The sequence below is a fragment of the Littorina saxatilis genome, linkage group LG7 (genome assembly GCF_037325665.1).
Source record: "Littorina saxatilis isolate snail1 linkage group LG7, US_GU_Lsax_2.0, whole genome shotgun sequence".
In the NCBI taxonomy this organism is placed as follows: Eukaryota; Metazoa; Mollusca; class Gastropoda; order Littorinimorpha; family Littorinidae; genus Littorina; species Littorina saxatilis.
In genome coordinates, this window is record NC_090251.1 from 30,419,193 (window position 1) to 30,442,814 (window position 23,622).

A 23,622-nucleotide genomic window follows, 5' to 3' on the forward strand; every position below is an offset into this window, starting at 1 on the left:
TTTGATTCAAAGCACAGTAGTATGGACTTAATCTCGCAAATATGCCGACATGAACTACATGTGTTCATATTTAAGTCACTTAATTTGTTTCACTCAACTTTACAATACACCAGCACTCAGTCAGGTATTGACAATTGTTTTTATTCATAAAACGCACATACATGTATTGACAGTGAAGCGTATACTTCAGAAAATGTGCACATGCGTAACGTTTTACAAAGCACTGTACAGGAAATTGGCACAATTTTCAAAGATTTCAAATCCTTGAAGCTTTGTACTTCTGACATACTATTTACATCCATTTTTGGTTCTCTCTCTCTCTCTCACTCTTTTCTTTCCTGCTCGACTTGTTAAAAATGGTGAGATCTATACTGATGGACAACCAACCAAAAAACAGCTCCAGCAAATGAAGAGGGCAGTACATTTGTAAAATCAATGGAAAAATGCCTGAAAACTTTCAACTTCAACTTTTGATACCTCTCCCTCAAACAGAATAAAATTCCTTCATCTAAATCCAAACTGTAGTCCAAAAATACTTCGCAATTGCTGTCTTTCATGATTACACAAAAACAGACAAGATTTAAAGGAAAAAGACTTATTGCAGAAAACAAAATCTTTGGAAGATACTGCAAACTAAACGGATTTCAAACAAGAGGAAGGCCACGTAACAATATTGGTCCTGTTTTCTCCTTGCACATATGAAGAAAAAAACTCAGATGGCAGTCAACAATAGAAACACATGCAATTATATCCTCAAAAAAGAAATAAATAAAGTCAAATTAACGTTAATATCTCAAACATGAGAAATTACAAAAACTGAAATACTGATGAAACATTTTGAAGTTTTATCAGTCTCAAGTGTGGAAATGACAATAGCATGCTGATGCTATAGAGAATACTGACTGGTCAGGACTCAGAATTGTTGAAATACAGATGCGTGTCGGTTGGGTGGCTGGCTGGTTGGATTTGATAATCTTATTTCCATCTCTCTTTCCTTCTTTGTTTTTCTTTCTTTGATTTTTTTTCTTTCATGCGTCTTAATTTTTTTCTTCCGTCTTTCCAACTTTCTCCCTATCTCACTCACTTTATTTGTTTCTTTCTTTATCTATATGCTTATTTATTGTTCAAGCAGTTGTACTTCTGGCCACTAAACACAGAATCAAAAAGTGCTACAAATACATACAAGAAATGTTCAAGCAGGTGTGAGAATCTGTTTTCTTTTTGGAAAATGTTTGCCTCTTCTTCCCGTATGTTGTTTCCCTGTTTCAATAAACTGCTCACATTTTGTCACAATTTCTTTTTCTCTGGAATGATCAGAGCACAGACTTTAAGCACTCTCCCCTACAGACCCATTCGTTGGCGGGAACATGCTCCTAATGGTTTAACCATGAGGGCGTAAAACAACATTTATCATCAGACCCAAAGCAAAAACATAAGAAAATTCTGTGCAAAATTATACAGGGATTTTTCATATTCAAAATTCCACATGCACAAGTATATTCAGTTGTAAGAAGTCAACATGAGAGAACAAGAAGAACCATCGCACATGCACAAAAAATGAAATTCATATTTGAGCACATGGAATATATGCTTTCTTTTTGCAATCATTTTAAGGATTTTTTTTTTTACCACAAGCTATCTCACCATAGAAAGACTTGTTTCAGGCGCAGCATGGACTTCACAATAAAAACAAATAAAAGGATAGGACAGATGTCATAACCTTCATACTAATTACACAGCACCACTCGGCCTTCAAGTTCAACATAACAAAGTTTACATCCTTGCCCACAAAAACGTTAGCGCCTTGAAACTTGGTGCATTTAAAGAAAACAGTAAGAAAGGTGTAGATCTTTCAACTTGTTAATCATGAGTGACCAAACTTGTCATTCCACTCAATGCTGTTGTTGCTTCTTAGTTCATTATAATTTCTTAAAATGTGATGCAGATAGCTTTCTTCCTGAATTATCAGACGATACCACTTCAAATTCTATTCTCATTAAAGGCAACGCAACAATAAACTTTCATCAACAAATGGAACCCCGTTACGTTTGTTTTGGCATCCAACACTTCTTCACAATGGATCCCAAACAGAAACGTGAAAAGCGAATGTCAGTTTTTCTGCTCCTCAAAGAGTCTTGTGTTCACAAGAGTTCAGTCCAGCAGGCTGTCAATGTCCTTGAGAAGGTCATCGTCGTCCAGGCTGACATCATCAGAGAGAAGCAGATCGTCGCCTGCATCCGAGATCAGTCTTGAGGTAGATCTGCAATGAACAAAGCCAGTACATATACTTGATTTTGCTTAACTTAGTACGAGAACAAAACCTGATGAAAGAAATCACTACTTTTAACACTTTATTTAGTGGTGGTTTTTTTTTTTGCAGTCACCAACTTGTAAGATTTCATCTAGGTTAAAACGTAGAATATGTACTTGTAGGCGAAACTTGTAGGTTTGTTCGTTCAAGGGGCTGAAACTCCCACGGCTTTTACGTGTATGACGGGGGAAGCATGCTGGGTATTTTCGTATTTCTATAAGTATAACCCACCGAACTTTGATGTGAATTACAGGATCTTTTTCGTGCGCACTTGGTTTTGTGCTTGCGTGTACACACGAAAGGGGATAAGGCAGAAGCACATTAGTTGACCTGGGAGATCGAAAAAATCTCCACCCTTAACCCACCAGGCGGCCGCGGCTTGAACTCACAACCTTCCGATTAGGAGGCTGATGTCTTATCCACTAGGCCACGGCGCCCGTCAAAAAAAAAACTTGTTGGTGAATGGGCACACAAAACAAGCTTACACAAATAGAGGAACACACAGACAGGAAGATACAGACTGACAAGAGAGATGGATGGATGGACAGACAACCCCCCACCCCCGCTCTCTTGCACAGGTTGGTCTGTTCTTGGTTTTTCATGTTACTTCAACCTACTTGGCTATTTGGAACCATTTCAATGTTGTTCCCTTTCTAAGTTGTTCCCTTTCTAAGTTTACCTCTCTATTGCAAAGAGTCTAACTAAATTACCACATGTATGTCTTCATCGCCCAGTCATCAGTCACTACCCTTTTCCACCAAAACCAGAAACACAAAACTGACACTTACCTCTGAACAGACGACCTTCTGTTCAAAGCAGCTGCAGACTTGCCATCAGAGCTGGTCTGGCGTACTACAGGGGGCGGGGCAACAGGCGTCATCACAGCAGTGTCTGTTTGGTCCAATCCCCTAAAAGGCGTTGTTACATTTGCCCTTGGGACCACTGGAGGGATGACAGTGTGTTGTAGAACTGTAGAAGGCCGCTGGACTGATGGGGTTGTAACAGCCATGGGTTTAGGGGTGGGGGCATGATTGGGATTAGAATTTGTGTTTACTGTTGCAAGTTGAGCCTGAGGTGAAGAAACATATGTAGATGAAAGCGGTCGACCTACTGCTGTAGGAACTGAGGTGGGGGTATTTCTCTGAACTGAAGAAACGGGTGTGACAATGTTTTTCCGCACAGGAAGAACTGTCTGTGTTTTGTTCACTGTTGTTGTCTTTGCCTGCAGGGATTGTAGTGAAGAAGATGGCGCCACAGAAGCCTGGGGTGTCACAGTGACTGTCTTCTCTGGCAACTTTGTCTGCAAGCCTAATCTTCTCACAGCAGACCAAGAGATAGCACTATCTGCACCCAACCTCTTCTCTGAAGCACTCACAACAGCAATGTCTGGTTTCTTTGCCAGTCCAGCCACTTGACTAGAACTACCAGACTTTTTCAATACTGACTGTGAAAACGCTGCCTGTGTGTTCTTGGCCGTCAATGTATTCAAAGACGGACTGCTTATCAGGGAGGATTTTGACGAGGACTCTGATGTCTGGTTATCAAGGCGACTGAACATGGTAGGTTTGGGACTGCTGCTGCCGTCATCGTCAGAGAAGACCTTCATGGGTCTGGGTCTAACTGGGCTGGAGCTGCCTTGTTTTGCTGTAAACACACAAAACAAAAAAATTAGACCCGACTTCACAAAAATAAGACCTTAAAGTTTTGAAAATTGGAGAGATTTTTGTTTTTACAGTGTGGATGTGTATACTTACTATTTGTATCCATGAAAAGTTTTGTCTCTTACATACTGTGTGATAATGAAGCAGTTACTTACAACCCAAAGCTTAGCATCATATTAACAAAATAATTATCTCTACAAGTTAGGTGTTTGGTCCATGTGCATGCCACTCTGGCCTGGACTCGGCCATTTCGGTCAAATGAAACTGTACAAACCCCCAGAGTAGAAATAAACGCCTTACTGACAGATACTAAGAAAAAAGTTGAAAAGGGAAATATCATGGCTTTCAGGAATAAGTAACTTTAGGTCATAAGCACATACATACTTATCCGAGGTAGTAGCTATATCTACAACTTTGCATTCATAGCTATTTTTGTGCTCAGTGCTCAAACTTAATCAAGGAAAAACACACATATTTTAACATAAAAAGATAACTTCACCTGCTCCATCACCACCAAAAAGAACGGGCTGAAAGCGGAAGTTCTTTGTTGTACTCTCCTGGCTTCCTCCATCTTCCTTCTGACCTTGACCTTTGTTCTGGTGCTCTTTTTCCTGCTGTCGTTTTAGTCGCTTCTCGGCCATGATCTCACTAAAGGTTTTCACATGAACAGGGCCGCTCTACAAGTAAAAACATAATCAACAGTTTAAAGAATTGATCAGAAAGCAACAGCTTCACTTGTAATTATTGTGTATCAGAACATAAAATGTTCATTATTTCCCAGCAAGATGGTTTTACTTGCAACTCAAATACTTCACAACGACTGAATATATTACATGTATTAATACACATGTTGTAGACTGAAGCCTGCATAGAAGTTTCAACTAAAATGTTCTATATGAAGAACCAATTTGACAAATTTGATAACAAAATAAACATCAAATCACAGCTCTAATTTTTTTTTAAATTTTACATAACTGAGCCAGAACATATTTCATTTTTAGCAAGCTGTTATTAAGATTATTATATTTAAGATTGATTGCAAGGAGCTTGTGTGTATGGTTGCTGTTATTAAGATTATTATATATAAGATTGATTGTAAGGCGCTTAGAACTATTTTGGGATTTGCGCCCTATAAATACCCTTAGGCCCCCCCCCCCCCCCCAAAAAAAAGTCTGTTTACGGTATCCCGACCGACCCTATTTTTTCACGCGACCCTAGACTTTTTTTTTGGCATTTAGGGGGGGAAAAATAAAGAAAAAAAAGTCTGTTTTTTGGCAAAGTAACTTAAAAATATGGTTTTGGGGAAAAAAAAGAAGAAAAAAAAACCCATCCCAACCTACCAACCCTATTTTTTTGCCTATGTTACTGTAAACAGACTATTTTTTTTCCCCCTTATCATTATCAAGACTTACCTTTTCATTTTCTTTGGCCTTGCTTGGAGAGTTAGGTTCCACCTTTTCTGCAAGTCTTGCTTTGACTGAAGGGATTTCTTTTGTGATTCTGGCTTTGACGGTAGGAATCTCCTTTGGCGGTGATGCTATCACTGGCTTCACTGAAACAAAAAACATATTTGATGAGTGTTATGCACTCTGATGATAAGTTTATCCATTTTAAATATAAACTTCTTTACTCTCTCGCTCTCTCTCTCTCTTTGTCCCTCTCTCAAATACACTTGCATCACACACTCTACCTCCGGTAAGGCAAAAGTATACACAGACACAAGGTTACAGCACTCTACCTCCGGTAAGGCAAAAGTATACACAGACACAAGGTTACAATGACAATCTCCACTAGAATTCCCTAAAAATAATTCAAGCTGTAGCTCTGTGCACAATACTCAATGATAAACACACGCTCTCCCTCCTGGTTCTGTAGAATATTTGCAAATACAGAAAGCACACTTGAAGAAGACGCAGGGCTTCTGCTTGCAATGCACAGAGAAGCAAAAAGAATAAAACATTTTCATGAACAATTTCTCAACCATCTTCTTCACCTGCATTCTTCCTGGCTGGCGGCACATAAATCTGTTGTTCCACCTTGGGACGTTTGGGTGCTCTGGCCTTATCTCTCTGTTTCAGTGCTTTGACTCCAGCAGACTTGGGCTCATCTACAGAACACACAGCAAACTATTTCAAAACGCTGCCAATGTTCACAAGACAAGCAAAAAGCTCATATAACTGACCTTTGTCGTGTGTAAATTAAATCAGAAACAATTTATTTGCTGCTCTCCATAAAGCTCAAGATAATGAAGATTTCCTAATTATTGACCAGAATTTGACCCCACTTAATAGCTATCTGCGACCTTGAAATAAGTATTTTTTTCCATTTCTTTGCCCAAGCATGACCCATCTGTGACCTTGAAATTTGATGAGGAACCAACACTACTCATTACTAAGACTTCAGGATTACTCAGGCGAGTAAAAACCAAAACAACAGCAAAAACATCTCCAGAATATCTCCTGCTGAAACTAGTGAAAGGGATACAATCTTCAAACTTATCGATGTTATACTATGGATGCATGAGCTTTTTTTGGAATGTACCTGTCTGAGCGTTTGAAGCCTTAAAATGTATCATGAGACAGGCATACACACACATCATGTACTGCCAACTCAAAGACTGCATTGATGATGAAATCTCACAGAATCATGAACCTGACCCAAACATCATCAAGGGTGGAGTTATTTTCTCTCCAACCCCTTTGAGAAACTCACCCGCTCCTGTGTCTTTTTGTGTGTCCTGTGCACGTTTCTGTTTGCGCCTTCGAATCTCCTCCAGGGACAGAATTGAGGATTCACCCGCTCTCTTCGTTTCCACTACTCTCTCCGTGAAAATGCCTGTTGCAGAATCAGAGTAGGTTTTGTCACAAGTGAACAGAAGGTAATAAAGCCTGTAATTTTTTTTTCTATTTGTCTGATTTTATTCTTTACAATTATTTTTTAAAGTAACATTAGAAACAGATGAACACACATTCAACCTCTGATGAGTTGTGAAACAATACACCAGGTCACCTGAGGCAGAGAATCACTGTCCAAGTCCTGCAAATTTTGCCTGAAGCAACTAACTCGAACTATCTGAAATTTATTTCAAGATGATTGAGAAAAATCATACAGATTTTTTACAAATCTTCTTACTCTCTTTCTATTATTTATTCACCATCATCAGAATCGATTATCAGCACTTTCAACAACATTATCACCTGTTAGCATCACTTGCAATCAACATTCTTGCATGTCATTGTGCGTATTATATCCCAGTCATTTGATTCAACTCATTAACCACTTACTGATGTCCTCCACAGGCTGTGCTTGGCGCGCCTTCTCTTGCTTGCGACGCCGGATGTCTGCCAGGGATAACACTGCTGCTGCAGGCTCGTCTTCTTGTGACCCTGAAACAGATTAGGCAATTAACACTATGGCTTTATCTTTACTCACTGAGGTATGGTGATTGTTATGTTCTGGTGTGTGTGTGTGTGTGTGTGTGTGTGTGTGTGTGTGCGAGTATGCATTCTTAGCTTTGTTTGTGCAAGTTTCTGTGTGTGCGCATGTGTACATATTTTGTAAATTTGAATATGCTAAACAGAATTTGTGAGACAAATGTAAGAAGAATGTTACTCGTCCATTCCAATTGGTTACCAAACACAAATTTGACAAATTCACAGAAAACTCTTTGCTCTCCACTTACCATCGCTGTCCTCCAGTCTTTGCTGCTGTTCCTTGAGAGTTTTGCGTCTTTTAATTTCTCCCAGTGACAAGATCTTAGGGCTCGGAAGGACTTCCGGCAAGGACTCTGGGGTGTCATCTGAATCAGTCAAAACACAGCTGACGAGATTAAAAAAAATACCATGTGTGTTCAAGGCATAAATAAATTAATACTACACATGATGCAACATTTTCACAGCTGATCTTGATATACTGAACAAGGAACATGACAAACTGGTATAAGTCTGAAAAAAAAAAACCCAACCTTATCCGGCATACACGTCTTTAGCGTCTACATACTAGGCAGCCAACATGCTTTCAGCTGAAGCCTTTCCTCTAATACAGTTGCACTCTAAGCTTCTCACACTGAACACGTGACTGCAGAAGGAAATGCCACTCTCTCTTTCTCACACACAACCTTGAGCCCCCATCCCATGCCACAGGCACACACACACTCTCTGTGTGTAAGGAACATGTCTGTAAACTTACAATCCCTGTCCAATTCCTTCAGTTCCTTTAATATCTTGCGTCTTTTGATTTCTTCCAGGGACAAGATTTTTGGGCTAAGGATGACCTCAGGAGGAGACTCAGGGAAGTCATCTGAAACTAGAAACAGAAACCAGAAAATTAGAACATTTTTGGCACATCATAGGCACAAATGCAAGTGAGACAGAAGGGATTATGAAAAAATTGAAACAGATAGAAAATCAGGCAGAAAAAAAAATGTGGGGGGGGGGGGGGGGAACCACAGTGTGGACCTGAGATAATAATCTCAAGGAAGGCCACCGGTGGCAACAGAAACCACGCATTTTCGTGAACACAGAACATTCTCTACTCTGATTAGTGAGCATGTAGAGGTTGCTGATTAACTAGGATGACCATGCAGTTTTTCGTCACGAGTTAAGCTTGAATCTACACACATATGTACACATTACAGCGTCCACTTTTCAGGAACCTGCGATTCTGATTCTAATGAGTCACTTCAGCAGATGGCCAGATGTTGTTCTGATTTATCCGAAAGATATTCCACACCTGCCTGTCTACAAAATAGTTAGATAAATCTTAAATATGACGTCCATAAAATCCAAGAAGCATTACTTACATTCTTCATCTTCAGAACTCTGTTGCACTTTCCTGGCCTTTCGTCGCCGTATGGCATCCAGACTGAGGCCCTTGACTTTTGACACCTTAACTGCTGCCTCCTCTGCACACCAATTACAAGTGAATTATTTTCTGTTCCATGTGTACGGGTATAATGGCAAATATTGCTATTCAGGTGAGTCAAAACACAGAAAACAAGAAGGGCAAAGCCCATACGACTCACATGCTTTACACATTTTTCCTACCAAAATACATGTGACCTTGACCCAAGGTCATCCAAGGTCATGCAACACAAAGCTGTTAATTCAAGACATAGGAAGTACAATGGTGCTTATTGGCTCTTTCTACCATGAGATATGGTCACTTTTAGTGGTTCACTACCTTATTTTGGTCACATTTCATAAGGGTCAAAGTGACCTTGACCTTGATCATATGTGACCAAATGTGTCTCATGATGAAAGCATAACATGTGCCTCACATAATTTTTAAGTTTGAAACAGTTATCTTCAATAGTTCAGGGTCAAGGTCACTTCAAAATATGTATACAATCCAACTTTGAAGAGCTCCTGTGACCTTGACCTTGAAGCAAGGTAAACCAAACTGGTATCAAAAGATGGGGCTTACTTTGCCCTATATATCATATATAGGTGAGGTATTCAATCTCAAAAACTTCAGAGAAAATGGGAAAAATGTGAAAAATAGCTGTTTTTTAGGCAACATTTATGGCCCCTGCGACCTTGACCTTGAAGCAAGGTCAAGATGCTATGTATGTTTTTGGGGGCCTTGTCATCATACACCATCTTGCCAAATTTGGTACTGATAGACTGAATAGTGTCCAAGAAATATCCAACGTTAAAGTTTTCCGGACGGACGTCCGGACGGACGGACGGACGGACGTCCGGACGGACGGACGGACGACTCGGGTGAGTACATAGACTCACTTTTGCTACGCATGTGAGTCAAAAAGGCAAATGTAACAACCAAAAGATATTTGCTAGTCGCCTCATCAAAATGCACATCAATAGTAGTTTTTTATATTTTTTAGAAACAACACTTACAGAAACTAGCTGGAGTTTGCTACCACGCTACATGTTTTCACACCGCAGGAATGATGGAAAATTTGAGAAAAAAAAACCACACCTTCAAATCAAGAAAAGTTAAACAGCTGTGTGTATGGTTGTTCTACAAAAAAATTTAACAGTAACAAAATCTTGTGTTAATAAGAACAATGGAATGTTGTCTTTGAATTAAAATATAGTTCACCTTCTTCTTCCTCCTCATCTTCCAGCTCTCGCCTCACAGCCTTCCATCGTCGTAGCGACTCTTGCTCCGATGTGTGACCTCTGACCTTTGTCCTCTTCTTGGCTGCAGGTTCCTCTGGAGAAGGAATTCAAGTTAGTACCTTCCTGTCTTTCAAAAGAAGGGGGTAGGAGCCGGGTAGGGGAATGACATGAATAGATCAGAATGATTGCTTACAATACAGAAGACAGACTGAGACTGTTTTTGTGGGCAGTGCTTTATCTATGAAAGCTGCAGTCCGACTGACTACCTTGTATTATCTGCTTCTTCCAGTTTTGTTTTTGTTTTGTTTTGGGGGGGGGGGGGGGGGGGTGTGTGGAGGTAATGATAAACAAAATAAATTCTAATGCAACAAGCCCCAGTGTATCACAACTGATTTCCTTTTGAAATAAACACACTAAAAGAAATGAAAATGCAAAAACCTTAAAATTCTTACCATCAACAAGGGTAATTTTTCTCCTCTTCTTTTCAAGGGCAGAATGGTCGATGCGATCAGCCATTTTCAGTTTCTTTTTCAGTCGCTTTGGTTCTGAAAAAGTAAAAGTTATACATCAAACCACCAGCAATGTATTTTGTCTACACTCATATATGAAACATCATAAATGCCTCACCTTTACTTCATCTAAAATGAAATGTCTCCGCAGTTTTTGTTTTTATATCACCATCTTGTTATAACTTACATTTACTCAAGTCAAAATCAAATGTAATCTTAAGTTGTAATTTCTTATTCCACTTTCACATCAAGATTTTGTTTCCAAGTAAATTACTGTACATTTCAGAAAGGTAAAAAATTTTATTCTCAAAATAATGTAATTTAAACCAGACCACTTGTCAATAATGCTTTTGACAGTGTATGATGGCACCAAACCTCAGACACGATTTTAATTTTTCCAGGCACAAAAATCAAAGAGGCAGATGTTTTGTTTTTCTGTGATTCTCAGAGGTTCACTATTTCTAATTTTGTATTTTTTCTGCAGAAAAACCACAGAACGGGGAGACTCTAGATTGTGTACACTGTGGAAAAAGTCTAACCTTGCTCAACTGAAATTTGTTGACAGGTTCAGTATGTATAGGTTTCAAATGTCCTGGTACCACAGGCAAACCTGAGAACTAGCTTCAGATGTTCTGTCAAGACGTTGATACTAACCTTGTTTAATTGTGATTTTAACAGGTTCAATTTCTTCAGCCTCCTTCCGGACGGTGACCTTGACAGGTTCAGGCTTCTTCCTGATGGCGACCTTGACAGGTTCAGGCTTCTTCCTGATGGCGACCTTGACAGGTTCAGGCTTCTTCCTAATAGCGACCTTGACAGGTTTGGGTTCATCAAGTTGCTCCCGCTCCCGCACAGGCGTTCGGTTCTTCTTGGTTTTCAGGGATTTCTTTGACGAGATCTTTCCTCCCAGCCGATCCTGGATGCTGATCCGAGCTGAAAACAAAGAGACACACGATGTAACTTTACTCTCAAAAATGCGTGGTACAATGTTTACTGCTACTGCTGTTCTATTATTCTCATGAATCATTGTTATTAGATTGTACCTGCTTGTCAATCATAACAGGATAGGAACAAAACTGTTGTTTCAGAGATACAAACTTTCCTTTTTTTATTGTCAGTCTCCCCACCATCAGCATGGGGTTATAACCTGTTGAATCAGATGAAACAATGTAAAAACTATTTTCCTACCCCCGAAATAGAAAACTGTGCACCTCCTGCAACTGTAAGTCGACAAAACAGACTTTTAGTTCTAAACCAGACAGCAGCAAAACACACAACCACAGCGCCCGTCACACAACACTCACAGAGGGACAAGATTCAAACAAACACAATACGAAGCACAAAAGGAAGCGTCCATGACAGACGCTGCCAAACATGCTGACACACATTTTTACCTTGCTTTGGGCTGCTCGGTTCTTCATCAGAGTCGACCACAACCCTCCGACAATCAAAATCAGGATCTGTGACAGTGCAGAACAAGCTTTAATAAAAACAACCCACATACCTACAAACTTCACCTCAGTCAGAGACAGATGAATCAGATCTATCAATAACTCGTCACAACCTCTCATTATTAGGACTTTTATTTTCCGGTCAAGTCAGAAGTAAAAGCAAGAGACAAAGTACAACATACTACAAGTACTGTTGGAAAACAGTGTAGGGTATAATGCTGCTGCATCGTTGTTACTATTTCAAACAGTAGGGAAAGACAATTTGATATGAATTATTGGAAATTCACTACTATCATTCCCAGCCCAACATGACTCCAAAGCAAACAAATTCACAATCCCTCCATTTTCTCTTCATTGTCAATTTTTGCAACTCTAAACTTTGGTGATGAATTTACTGCACTACTTCAGAGTCTATCACAAGATACCGATGTTGAATGAAGTCTTTCAATCACATAAAAAGACTTATTGAGGAAAATAGTAAATGGAAAAAATAAAAAGTTGACGATGGCAAATGATCCAAGTACCTTCAGGTTCAGATGAAGCATCCGACTCTGGGGACACTGGAGCAACTGCACAGAAAATGACAAAGAAATAGAAATGTATTGCAACTGCAACAATCTGCACAAATATAAAAGAAAAGCCAAAAAAATCTGGTTATCAAAAACATAAACATCTAGTTGAGAAGCTTCAGGAACATGTTTCACAAAAGGAAAAATCTGCTAAAACACACAAACAAAATGTCAATAAAATACTGTTCCTGTTACGTCAACATAATAAAAGCTGTTTGCAGATTCCAGATTTTGACAGAGCTACTTTCCAAAACTTTGACCCCCCCCCCTAAAAAAAAAAAGCCAGATTCAACAGATCTGATTCTGTGAAAAAGTGTAATGGTTCTTTATTAGTCATACCTTACATGCATTAGCTGAGATAAAACAAATAATAAGTAAAATGTTGTACCTTTTGTTCTCTGCATAGATTCAAGAGCTCTCTGCCTGTGGATTTCTTCCAGGCTCAAAATGGCAACTGCACTATCATCTGGAGAAACACAGCAAAAGAGATTCGGTTAATCATTCAACTATCATAAACCAGAATGTTTGTATTAATGGAAGAAATAACAAACATCACATAAAATAAAAAAACTCTCCTTCATTTTTATGATTTCAGCTAAGTTATACAACAAACATTGCTGTATTTCAGAATGCGAGTGTTTATATGTGTGTTAGAGAAGAGGCATTTGTTGTCTTTTGACTAAAATTGCTAAACAACCTGAAAACAAGCAATGGATTCCAACCGTTCTCAACAGTTTATTTCTTTGGCTTACGTAAGGTGATAACGATGAGTGCCTCTGAATCATATGGACATTCAGAATTAAAAGGACAGTCAAATAACCATCAGCAAATGAATAAATACTAAATACACACCACCTACAAATTCCTCCTACCTTTCTTTTTGGACTTGAGGCTAACAGCTGACGGTTTCTTGTTGGCGACATCTGGGCGGCTACTGTGCCCCAGACGTCTGGTAACATCTGAGTGGCCACTATGCCCCAGACGCTTGGCAACATTTGAACCATTGCCATCACCCAGACGTCTGGAAACAGGTTTTGGTTTTGATTGTTTGGGTGATGTCCTGACAGCCAGCCGCTCTGCCGTTTTTGTTTTGGGTTCCAGGGCCTTTTTCTTTATTGGGCTTCGCTTGGCTTTGAGAGGTGAGCTGTTGCTGGCGTTTCCTGAACTATCCATGTCAGAGTCTGCACAAAAACAGGATGAGTTATTAATGTTCGACAGAGTCATCACAGACAAACACCAAGTTTAATGCAGTGGTTGCTTCCAGAACAAGATTTTTGGTTGAAAAAAATGTGGAACTGAAAAGAGAGCCGACATTTTGGAGCTTGGTTGGGTGTCTATATTCTCCACCAAACCAGCCCATCTAAATGTGTGGCTTCACAGCTGATGAGGCAATAACTTGATAGCCAGGTCACAGTGGTGAGTTAGCCACAATCAATTTGTTTACTGATCGGTTGATTTTTTGTAAGGCGCTTGGTTGAAACTATGGTAGGATTTGCGCCATATAAATACCCTTATTATTATTATTAATCTGTGTGACTTGCCAATCAATCACTCCTAAACTTTGCTTTGCAGAGGAACACAGCTTTGGAGGAATAAAAACACCTTTCAGTCTCTGAAACTCAATCTCCCCTCTTCAAAAAAACAGAACAATAAGCAGTCAGTCATTTGACTCACTCAAGCTCTGTCGACAAACCTACCTTCTTCAAAAGGGTTGACGATGATGGGCTGCACAACAGGGCTGGAGTGACCGGAGGACGACGACGCTGGATTCGCGGCAGAAATGCCAGACGCCTCCTCCACCTCCAAAGCCACTGCTGGAGAAATCTTTTGCATGATCTTGGCAGGCGGCACTGGTGGAACTGCTGCTACTGTGTTTGGTGTGGATTCTGCTGGGACGGTAGTGAACAAAAACCCAACAGAGAGATGATACACTCCTGATACACGTTGATATTAGGACAAGTTTCTTAGAAAGTGAAAATCACGCGTTCGTACTTGTGGGTGTGCATGCATGCATTTTCCTGTGTACATTTACCATTGCCTTGCTGAGAAATTATCTGAAGTGAAATGTGGACTGTCTATAGGAAAGAGAACATGCAATATTTGAACTTTTTTAAAATTCAGTCCTGTGCTCAAATCAAGTTTGAAAACGCAGCTGGTACTTTGTTCTGCATAATCTGTCAGAAAAAAAAAGTACCACAGAAACAGGTTTTTCAAAGCCAGAAAATAACAAGGCTCACAATCTCCACTGAAGATTATCCGAATCTTATTCTCACCTGTGGTGGCTGGAGTAGGCGGAGCACCAGATTTAGGTTTGAAGTGTTTAAAGACGCAGTGTGGCTTGACGCAGCCGGTCGGCTGGTTCTCCCAAAAACATGGTATCTGACTGCGGTCCACCTGTCAACAGGGAAACCCTTGTTATCAAAATAATGATTTACTGCAATCTAACTTTTCCGCTTTGTTCAAATTATGAAGCGTTACTCAAACAACCACAAGCAAAAGCTAAGTTATACAACTAGAAGTAATAATAATCACAGTGAGTGGCACACCAGTCAGACTTTTGGGGGGAGGGAGGATGGGGAACAGTTGAAAGCTTTGAAGTCATACGTGGCAAATGAATAATGTACAAGTGCCACAACTCACCTGTATTTCCATGTGTCGGAACCTGCAGTTAGGCCTGTAGCACATCCCAGCCTGCCAGTTGGCACAGGTAACTTCGTTGCCCTGAGCGGCCTCGACGTGACGGAAGGGACACAATGCTCCCTAAAAATATTTGGAACATTAGTACATAGTAAAACTAAAAAGTAAAAGTGGCAACAGAGTGTTAGCGTTACCATGACGAAGAAAAGTTTGGTACACTGACCAATTTCCACACCAAGCTAAACCATTTTCAAACAGCTTGTAGAATGAAAGGAGGTGAGCATCACAAAATATGGATCAAATTGAGAAAGGACAAACATGATGAAAGCTCCAAAATCTAGTTACACTTTCAGAATTCACAGCGCAAAAAGTTAGCTAGAAAAAAAATAACACAACAAAAACATAGTTCAGACAAACAAAATGCAGAATACACAATGAGATTGACAAAACATGTCCCCCAAGGAACTAGATATCTGGACATTTGTTAACAGTTCTATTACCGTATTTTCCGGGTTACAAGGCGCTATAGCGCACCCCCTTCTTTTAAAAAAAATTGTAATACAATCACCCATTGGGCGCAGGGGGCCGATAGGGCGCACCAAAATTGAAAAAGTATACCGGTAACAAACAGTCGAAGAATGAAAATAAGCCGCACATCAAAGGAAGAATACAGAGTGGAAATATGTGTGCTCTGTGTCAAAGGCAGGTCCATTGTGATAGCTGGGTTGCCTTGTTTATAGACACTGACCTTCTTCCCAGGGGTCAATGACCCAGTTTTAGCTATGAGAGGTGGTTCCCCTGTCATATTTGAGAGAGGAAACACTTCCTGCACTGGGGTCAGTGACCTATGGGGCGGTCTCTTTGATGTCTTGAGAGGAAACTTGGCCAGGGTAGTACCCAGTAGCTGAAACATGCATTATCACAAGTTGTTTGACTGGTACTCAGGCCGTCTCTTTGATTTTTTTGGTATTTCATACAGGGATTAGGCACTTCGTTATACAAGGCGCAGGGGTCAAACTCAAGGAAAAAAGTCGCGCCTTATGACCCGGAAAATATGGTACTATTGCAAAAGAAATACCTTTGCACATGACGAATAGTAGTAGAAGTAACAATCATCTCCAATGGTAGCCATGGTGATGACCGTGAATCCTGTAGTCCTGGTATGTGATGACGGCGAATCCTGTTGTCCTGGTATTTGACGATGTTTGCGACGACTGCAAAGAATTTCAGCTTTCACAATGACGGTGATGATCGAAGAGTGGTTGGTTGCAATACGCTCCAGCAAAGTTCCACTTACATGCAACTTGCCACAGCCACTTTAGGGAGGACATTTGTAAGTATCCAAAAGTTCTGTCTCAAAGCTACCCATTCCTAATCCTATGCTTCTTTTCACAGACAAGTGCGACAGCTCTGTACCATTGCATAACACTATGATCTGGCTCTGTTTCACAACTCTACCTACACACCCTGTGAAATGCCACCTATGGTGTCAACACATAGAGGTATCAACTGAAATGTATATTGTGTCAAACAAAACAATATGATCTCACTTGCTGATTTTGTTATCTAACAGATGTTATGAAGATGGACAGTCTTTCCAAATTCCATTTACTCAGTCATTCATTTATCCATATCAGAAGAATTCACTGTGTACTGTCCGTCATTCATTCATTCATCCATATCAGAAGAATCCACTGTGTACTGTCCGTCATTCATTCATTCATCCATATCAGAAGAATTCACTGTGTACTATACATCATACGGCTCAATACAACCGATTGACATAACAATCTTGTTTACACAAAACACTGCATGAAATTGATACAACGAAACGCTGAAGGATATTGCAATATAAATACTATACAAAGAACTAAAAATGAAATTGCAAGTTAAAAAAAATGCATACTGTGGTACTGAACAGTCATTTAAAAAAGATGACAAAGAGAGGTTGTCCATTTAAATAAAAAAACACATTAATAATTTGTAGAAACCAATAGCAGAAAACCTGACCCTGTAATACAAATATAAATGCAGGACATAAAAAAAAGAAACAGAAATTAACAATATACAACAGGTAAGTTTTGAAACAATATTAAGATGTACAATGTCTTTCATCGGACTTTTTCCTGTCACACATACACATATTGTAAAATAATTCATTATAACAGGAGACACTTTGAGAAATACAGATTTGACTCCTTCTGCCACTTTCCCGTCAAACACACAGGCACATTAGAAGTACAATCACACTGTAAGTGTAATAAATATCAAGTAACCAATATTGGAACGACAAACAAATCTGCCATGCGCCATATCACACAAATCAAATCTTACATGACTGCATTTATCCATTTAAAAATGAACATGTCACTGATGCTGAAAAACTTTGAATGAAATGTCAGCACTTGCATTCTCTAAACTGATAACTACATTAATTAATACATGTGAATCGTAACTGTATTATATACTATGTTGATATGCATTTCTGTCTACATTCCTCCTATGGTTTTTTTTGTTTTTTGTCAGAGCCAGATCAACCTTATCCTTTACTATAACAATTATGTTGTCCTTGAATTTTAACCATGTCCTCCCCATAGGCAAGATTGTGGTTGCAACAGTGGCTGTGCAGTTTCAGCCGAATGTTCATTTGCATTCAAAACTAAAGACAACAACAGTCCGTCTCGCTCCAAGTCAAATGCAATTTGAAGAGCTATACTGCATGTTTGTTTTCATAACTAGTAGTGCTCTTTTTTGCATGTTTTCTTTCTTTCTGTCTCACATTTTTCCCTTTTCTTTTTTTCGTTCCCTTTTTTGTTTCTTTTCTTTTTTTTTTTCTCTTTTTTTTTCCACATGTGATATTGATAACATCTTTTTTTGCTCTTGTTTTTCTCCTACTACTATGTCTACTCTGCTGTGGAGAAAATGGCCTGGCAAGGGCACTTTCTGTCTGTTCTCATTCCTCCCCGGACCAAACGAGGAGTAGTCAATTCCTTATCCAGGGTTTTATCACCTCCATGGCAAATCATGGAGGGAGAGGGTAGTGAGCGGGGTGGAATGAAGTAGACACATGGCTGAGGGGTGTGACATTGGGGAGAGGATTTGGACAGTGAGGGTAGGGAAATTGGGACAGGCGTTAGGGCAGCTGGGGCAAAACAAGGGGCTCTGGTACTGTAGACTGCAGGGAACTGGGTCCATCTTAGCGTTGAACCACAGCACTTCTCCTCTGTCCTATATATATACTTTTCTGGGCTTGCTCTAATCTGAAACAGTCGAATTTACACAGCATCGTAACATTTCAAACAAGGCAACACTTAAAAATCTATCAGTAATGAGGAGAACCTTGACCTCTCCAAATATATTAAATACTAATTTTAAACCAAACTTGCTTCTGAAAGTTGCTTTCAGATTCAACAAAAACACAGCTAGAACTGAAAACTGTAGTCTTACTTTTAAAAATTTTTTTTTTTTTACCTCACCCTAATGATCAAACTGAATAGGAAGGAACACATTTCAAAAATATAAAGCTTCAATTAACTTGGTTAACTGTATTGCTTCTAATGTGTTACACTACCGTGGAACCCCCCTTTTAAGACCTCCAAAAATCTGAGAAAATCAGGTCTTAAAAAGGAGGGAGTCTTAAAATGGGGGTACATTTACAGAGGTTAAGAACAGAAAAATCACATTCTTTAAAAGAAGGAAGTCTTCATAGGGGGGTTCCACTGTACGTATTACTATTAGTATCACTGATATTACAAAAGTTCCCACCATCTTTTGTAAGATCAAATTGACATACTGTACAACTGCAAAAGGTCCTTTCTTTCAGAATCACAACACATGCTCACAAAATCAGCATACATTAATGATTAAATAATAGACAAACGTGTAATAGTGGAAAAAAAGAAAAGGATACAGTACCTCTGATAAAAATACTTGCAGTCATCGGCAAAGCAGGTCCTCTTGCCTTCCGTAGACTTGGCTTCCTCCAGTATACTTTTCTAGTTATGTAAACTTGTCTTTCCTGTTTATCTTTCTGGCAATACTTACTCAAACCATCTTCTCCTGGCCTTTTTTTCCGTTTTTGTTTGTTTACTTACTATTTTCTGCCAACCCTAACTCAATTAACAGCTTTTTAATTTTGAGATTACAAACCTTAATTTAACTAAATGCTAAAAACTTTTAAAATCAGTAGTCTGTTTACTCTCATAATTTCAACCAGATGTCTCCTATACTGATTAGATTTTTATTTTAATCAAATTAATGGGCATAGGTTTTATCAATATTAATTTCTGCAGTTTCTTTCATTTGTGCACACTTACCGATTTTATTGTCTTTTGGCCAATTACTCAAAAGAATGTTGGACATCTTTAAACAACCATGTAACATTTTAGGAAGTTCCTTCTTTATGTGACACCAATTCTACACATCAAACAACCTACCAAGTTTATCTCCGTTAAAGACTAACACAAAGAATACATAATTACAGGAACTGTTGACTTTTCATCTAATATAAGTCAGAAATCTAACTATACAAGTAAAATGAACTTCTTCTTCTTCTGCGTTCGTGGGCTGAAACTCCCACGTACACTCGTGTTTTTACTCCGCCATTTAGGCAGCCATACGCCGTTTTCGGAGGAAGCATGCTGGGTATTTTCGTGTTTCTATAACCCACCGAACTCTGACATGGATTACAGGAACTTTTTCGTGCGCACTTGGTCTTGTGCTTGCGTGTACACACGGGGGTATTCGGACACCAAGGAGAGTCTGCACACAAAGTTGACTCTGAGCAATAAATCTCTCGCCGAACGTGGGGACGAACTCACGCTGAGAGCGGCCAACTGGATACAAATCCAGCGCGCTACCGACTGAGCTACATCCCCGCCGTAAAATGAACTAATGTAGGAGGGTTTGACACATGGTTTATCTTCTTACTCTTCCCTTCAAACTTACATAAATTATGTAAGCAACATGCTAGTGTGCCGAGCAATTGCATTAACAGTTATTGAGTTTGAAGAATTAAAACCAAATTGACAAATTAATAGTTTAGAGTTACAGTAGAAGTCTCCCTTAGCGACCCCCCTGTTTACGACCACCCCCTTCTTACGACCGATTTTGCGACCATGGATGCATTCTACTATATAATGAACCCCCAGTGAACGACTCACCCCAAAACGCGACTTACGACCGAGCTTTTGGGGATGAATTACGACTTTCGCGCATTTGTAGTCGAGCAGACAATAACAATACATGGCGGCTCTTGGTCCTCGAACTATCGCGAGACGAAAAAAAAACTAAATCTCGCGCACGATAGAATCCGCGGCGATTTCCTTAGGAGTCGGGAAGACGCAAATCCTGTGTATCGTGAAGGATAATGACCCAAAACGCAACTTACGACCGAGCTTTTTGGGATAAATTACGACTTTTGCGCATATTTCGAGCAGACGAAAACACAAAATGGCGGCTCTCGCTCCTCCAACTATCGCGAGAAGAAATAAAAACGAAATCTCGCGCGAGATCCTGATACATCTGGTTTTTTTCTGCACGCTATCTTGTAATGACGACTGTCTTGTTGACAAACAAAGATTCGCGAAAGAAAAAGAAAAGCGCCGACTCTTGAGTAGAGAGCAAATAAAGTAATCGCTAATCGAGCGAAGTGGCAATCCGCGGCGACTTCCTTGGGAGTCGGAAATACGAAAATCCTGTGTGTCGTCAAGGATAATGACTCGGTGTTATCTAGATGGTGAGAAGGATAGCGAAGCGAAAGTGCGCAAGGAGAGGAGCCTGTACGAAGACCTCAACGATCGTGGTCAAGTTTAGCGATGCAAGCCGACGAATCATTCATATGAGCGGAAAGATGATTTGGGAGAAAAGTCGTTATGCTTTCTATCGAGTTAGGACATTCGGATTTTACTGGTTGTGCCACAATGTCAAATGTGCTTCACTCAGCGGGGAGCGAGCATTACGCCATGAGTAAATTTTCTTTGAAATTGAGTTCAAGTTGTTCTGCTGTAATGTGTTTGGGTGTGTTTTGATATGACAGTATACTGCAACTGTGTGTTTGTGTGTAAACATGACAGTACATACACTGCAACCAAATTCATGACCGACCGGCCAAAAACTCAAACCCCCCTTTTAAGACCCCCCCTTTTTACGACCTAATTTTCAAGGTTTTTCCAAAGTCGTAAACAGGGGGTTCTACTGTACCAGCCAAAATCCTTGATAATGTTTGCCATGTACTGGAAGCAAACTTCTTTAGCCTATCATTAAAAAACGTCGACCTAATCCGCACTCCAGCTTCTCCTTCTCAATTTAAAATATATATCAACTTTTAAACATAATTTATTCATTAATGATGATGTGATTTTACTATCATTTTCAATACGCTTGCAATTTACAGCTTCAATCTGAGCATAACAGTATTAACACTTAGTAACTGTCTAAGTCTGTTGACCTTCTTGTAACTCAACTCAAACTGGATTTTTTTTCTGAGAATAGAACTATGCCTGTGGATACTATGACCTGTGGTCTCCCTTACTTTGCACATATGCTTTTTCTAGACAACCGCTCATGTTGCCCATTTAAACAAAATAATATGCTGGCTGCTCTGTCAGTGTAACTTTAGGTGAAGATGCATGCCATATCAGATATATTTGACAGCACATCGTAATTCTTTAAGCAGATTCTGCTTCCTGCACAACAGCTGCCTCAAACACCTAAGCACCAACAACCAAATCCATCTTACCATCCTTTTGGAATCTGTTTAGTGAATATTTACAAGAGACAAGTCACAAGACCATCCTTTTCGGAGTTTTCCTAATGCTGCTAAGCACTAGTGATAAACCTTCACCAACAATCAGTGAACATGTTAACTGTGAACAACTACGTGACCACACTTGTGATAGGAAGTGGAACTGAATCAGATACACGGTGGGGGAAAATCATCCTGGGTGCATGTACACCCAGTAGCAGATACTGTATTCCAACTTCCATGCTTTTAAAATTTTATAGTTACTTGGCATGCTGACCAACAAGTGTGGCCTATGGCTACCTATGGAGCAGTCTCTTAGCTTGTCTACAGTTTTCTGCCAGGTACCCATTCACACGCAGAATCAGTATTGTGCAATACAGGCACCAACTGTTTTGATTTTTTTTTTATACAGATTCAAACAACTGAAAATCACTTCTAGCACTAGCAGGATTCTAGAAGTTCATGCTTTTGAAGTTTTGTTGTTCCAATATTCTTTTGACTCATATTCATGTGTACAAGTACAAAATAAAGTTGTTACACTAAGCCAACTTAGTTATTAATAAGTTAACACGAAACATACATTTGAATGAAATCAGAATTTGTACGATCTACATCAGTATTTTTTTTTTCTTCACATAAATTGATAAAAATTGAACTATGTGTCATACGCCTGCCTATTTATCTTCTTAGTACGCAAGGCTGATTATCAGTTACTTTAGCAGTTTAGACTACTTTCCTCTGTCTCATTTGATTTATTGATTCAAACAAGTTCTTCGTTTTTTGCGTTGCGCCAACGTCTGGATCTCCAAAAATGAAGCGGGGACTTCAGTGACCCAATTTTTCTCATTGAAATTCTTGTGGTGATAATCAAAAACATGTAGAATCTAATATGATACATACAATTCAGTAGATCGTTTTCTCACCGTATTATCTATACTAGTTTACGTGGTCAAATTTCTAAAATGGAGGAATACAGATTGAACGGTTTTCTCGGTCAGTCGATCAGCTTCTCGTCTTCCTGGAATCCATTTTAGTAACGACGTCACATCCGGCAAATTTTAAATAGCTCCGCACTGCAATCAAATATGTAGCAACATGACTAAATAATCTCAAGATTGGGCTCGTCAACGTTACATCAGACATTTTAAATGCATAATATTTTAATGAGTAGTACAATGTTAATACAACAGCCATTTTTATTTGGCCGTGGCTGGAGGTCCGGCGAGCCGGAACCTGAGCCTGGTGGCTCAAGCACCGGCGAGTCGGTGCTCGAGCCCCAAGGCTCAGGATCCGGTGTGGCGATTTGAGATTGGCCCGTGCCGTGGTCACATTAGCCCCTCGGCCTCGTTGATCTTGTATAAACTCCACACTGAACAAAAAAACACTCTTCGATAGTACTGATGAGCGACCTTGGGTACCTTACATTCATGGGGCCAAATTTGTCCAACCAAATTGTTTTATTTAAACTTAGAAATTTCGAATTCATCCTAAAATGTAGCAATGGACTGGGTGGCCGAGTGGTAACGCACTTGCGCTCGGAAGCGAGAGGTTGCGAGTTCGACCCTGGGTCAGGGCGTTACTAGAGCAATTTTCTCCCCCCTTTCCTAACCTAGGTGGTGAGTTCAAGTGCTAGTCTTTCCGACGGATGAGACGAAA

At 39.7% G+C, this 23,622-nt stretch overlaps 1 protein-coding gene across 3 annotated transcripts; it reads right to left on the reverse strand.

Moving 5' to 3' along the window:
* Window positions 1-123: 123 nt before the first annotated feature.
* LOC138971142 (zinc finger CCCH domain-containing protein 11A-like) lies at window positions 124-22,998 on the reverse strand. Of its 3 annotated transcripts, none has more exons than XM_070343772.1 (22): window positions 22,890-22,998; window positions 16,300-16,435; window positions 15,225-15,344; window positions 14,858-14,978; window positions 14,282-14,473; window positions 13,457-13,765; window positions 12,973-13,050; window positions 12,540-12,584; window positions 11,959-12,024; window positions 11,219-11,497; window positions 10,508-10,600; window positions 10,036-10,149; window positions 8,774-8,875; window positions 8,161-8,277; window positions 7,655-7,771; window positions 7,257-7,358; window positions 6,685-6,807; window positions 5,966-6,079; window positions 5,385-5,524; window positions 4,472-4,649; window positions 3,100-3,955; window positions 124-2,260 (listed from the first exon to the last, which is right to left on the reverse strand). In XM_070343772.1, exons 2-22 carry the CDS (start codon window positions 16,351-16,353, stop codon window positions 2,152-2,154), a joined length of 3,429 nt encoding a protein of 1,142 aa, XP_070199873.1. In that variant the 5' UTR covers window positions 16,354-16,435; window positions 22,890-22,998; the 3' UTR covers window positions 124-2,151. The 3 variants fall into 3 exon arrangements, with proteins under 3 accessions (XP_070199873.1, XP_070199872.1, XP_070199874.1); XM_070343771.1 differs by lacking the exon at window positions 22,890-22,998 and adding an exon at window positions 19,137-22,830 and having other exon boundaries at window positions 16,300-18,481; XM_070343773.1 differs by lacking the exon at window positions 22,890-22,998 and adding an exon at window positions 19,137-22,829 and having other exon boundaries at window positions 14,282-14,470; window positions 16,300-18,481.
* Between the last annotated feature and the right edge of the window lie 624 nt (window positions 22,999-23,622).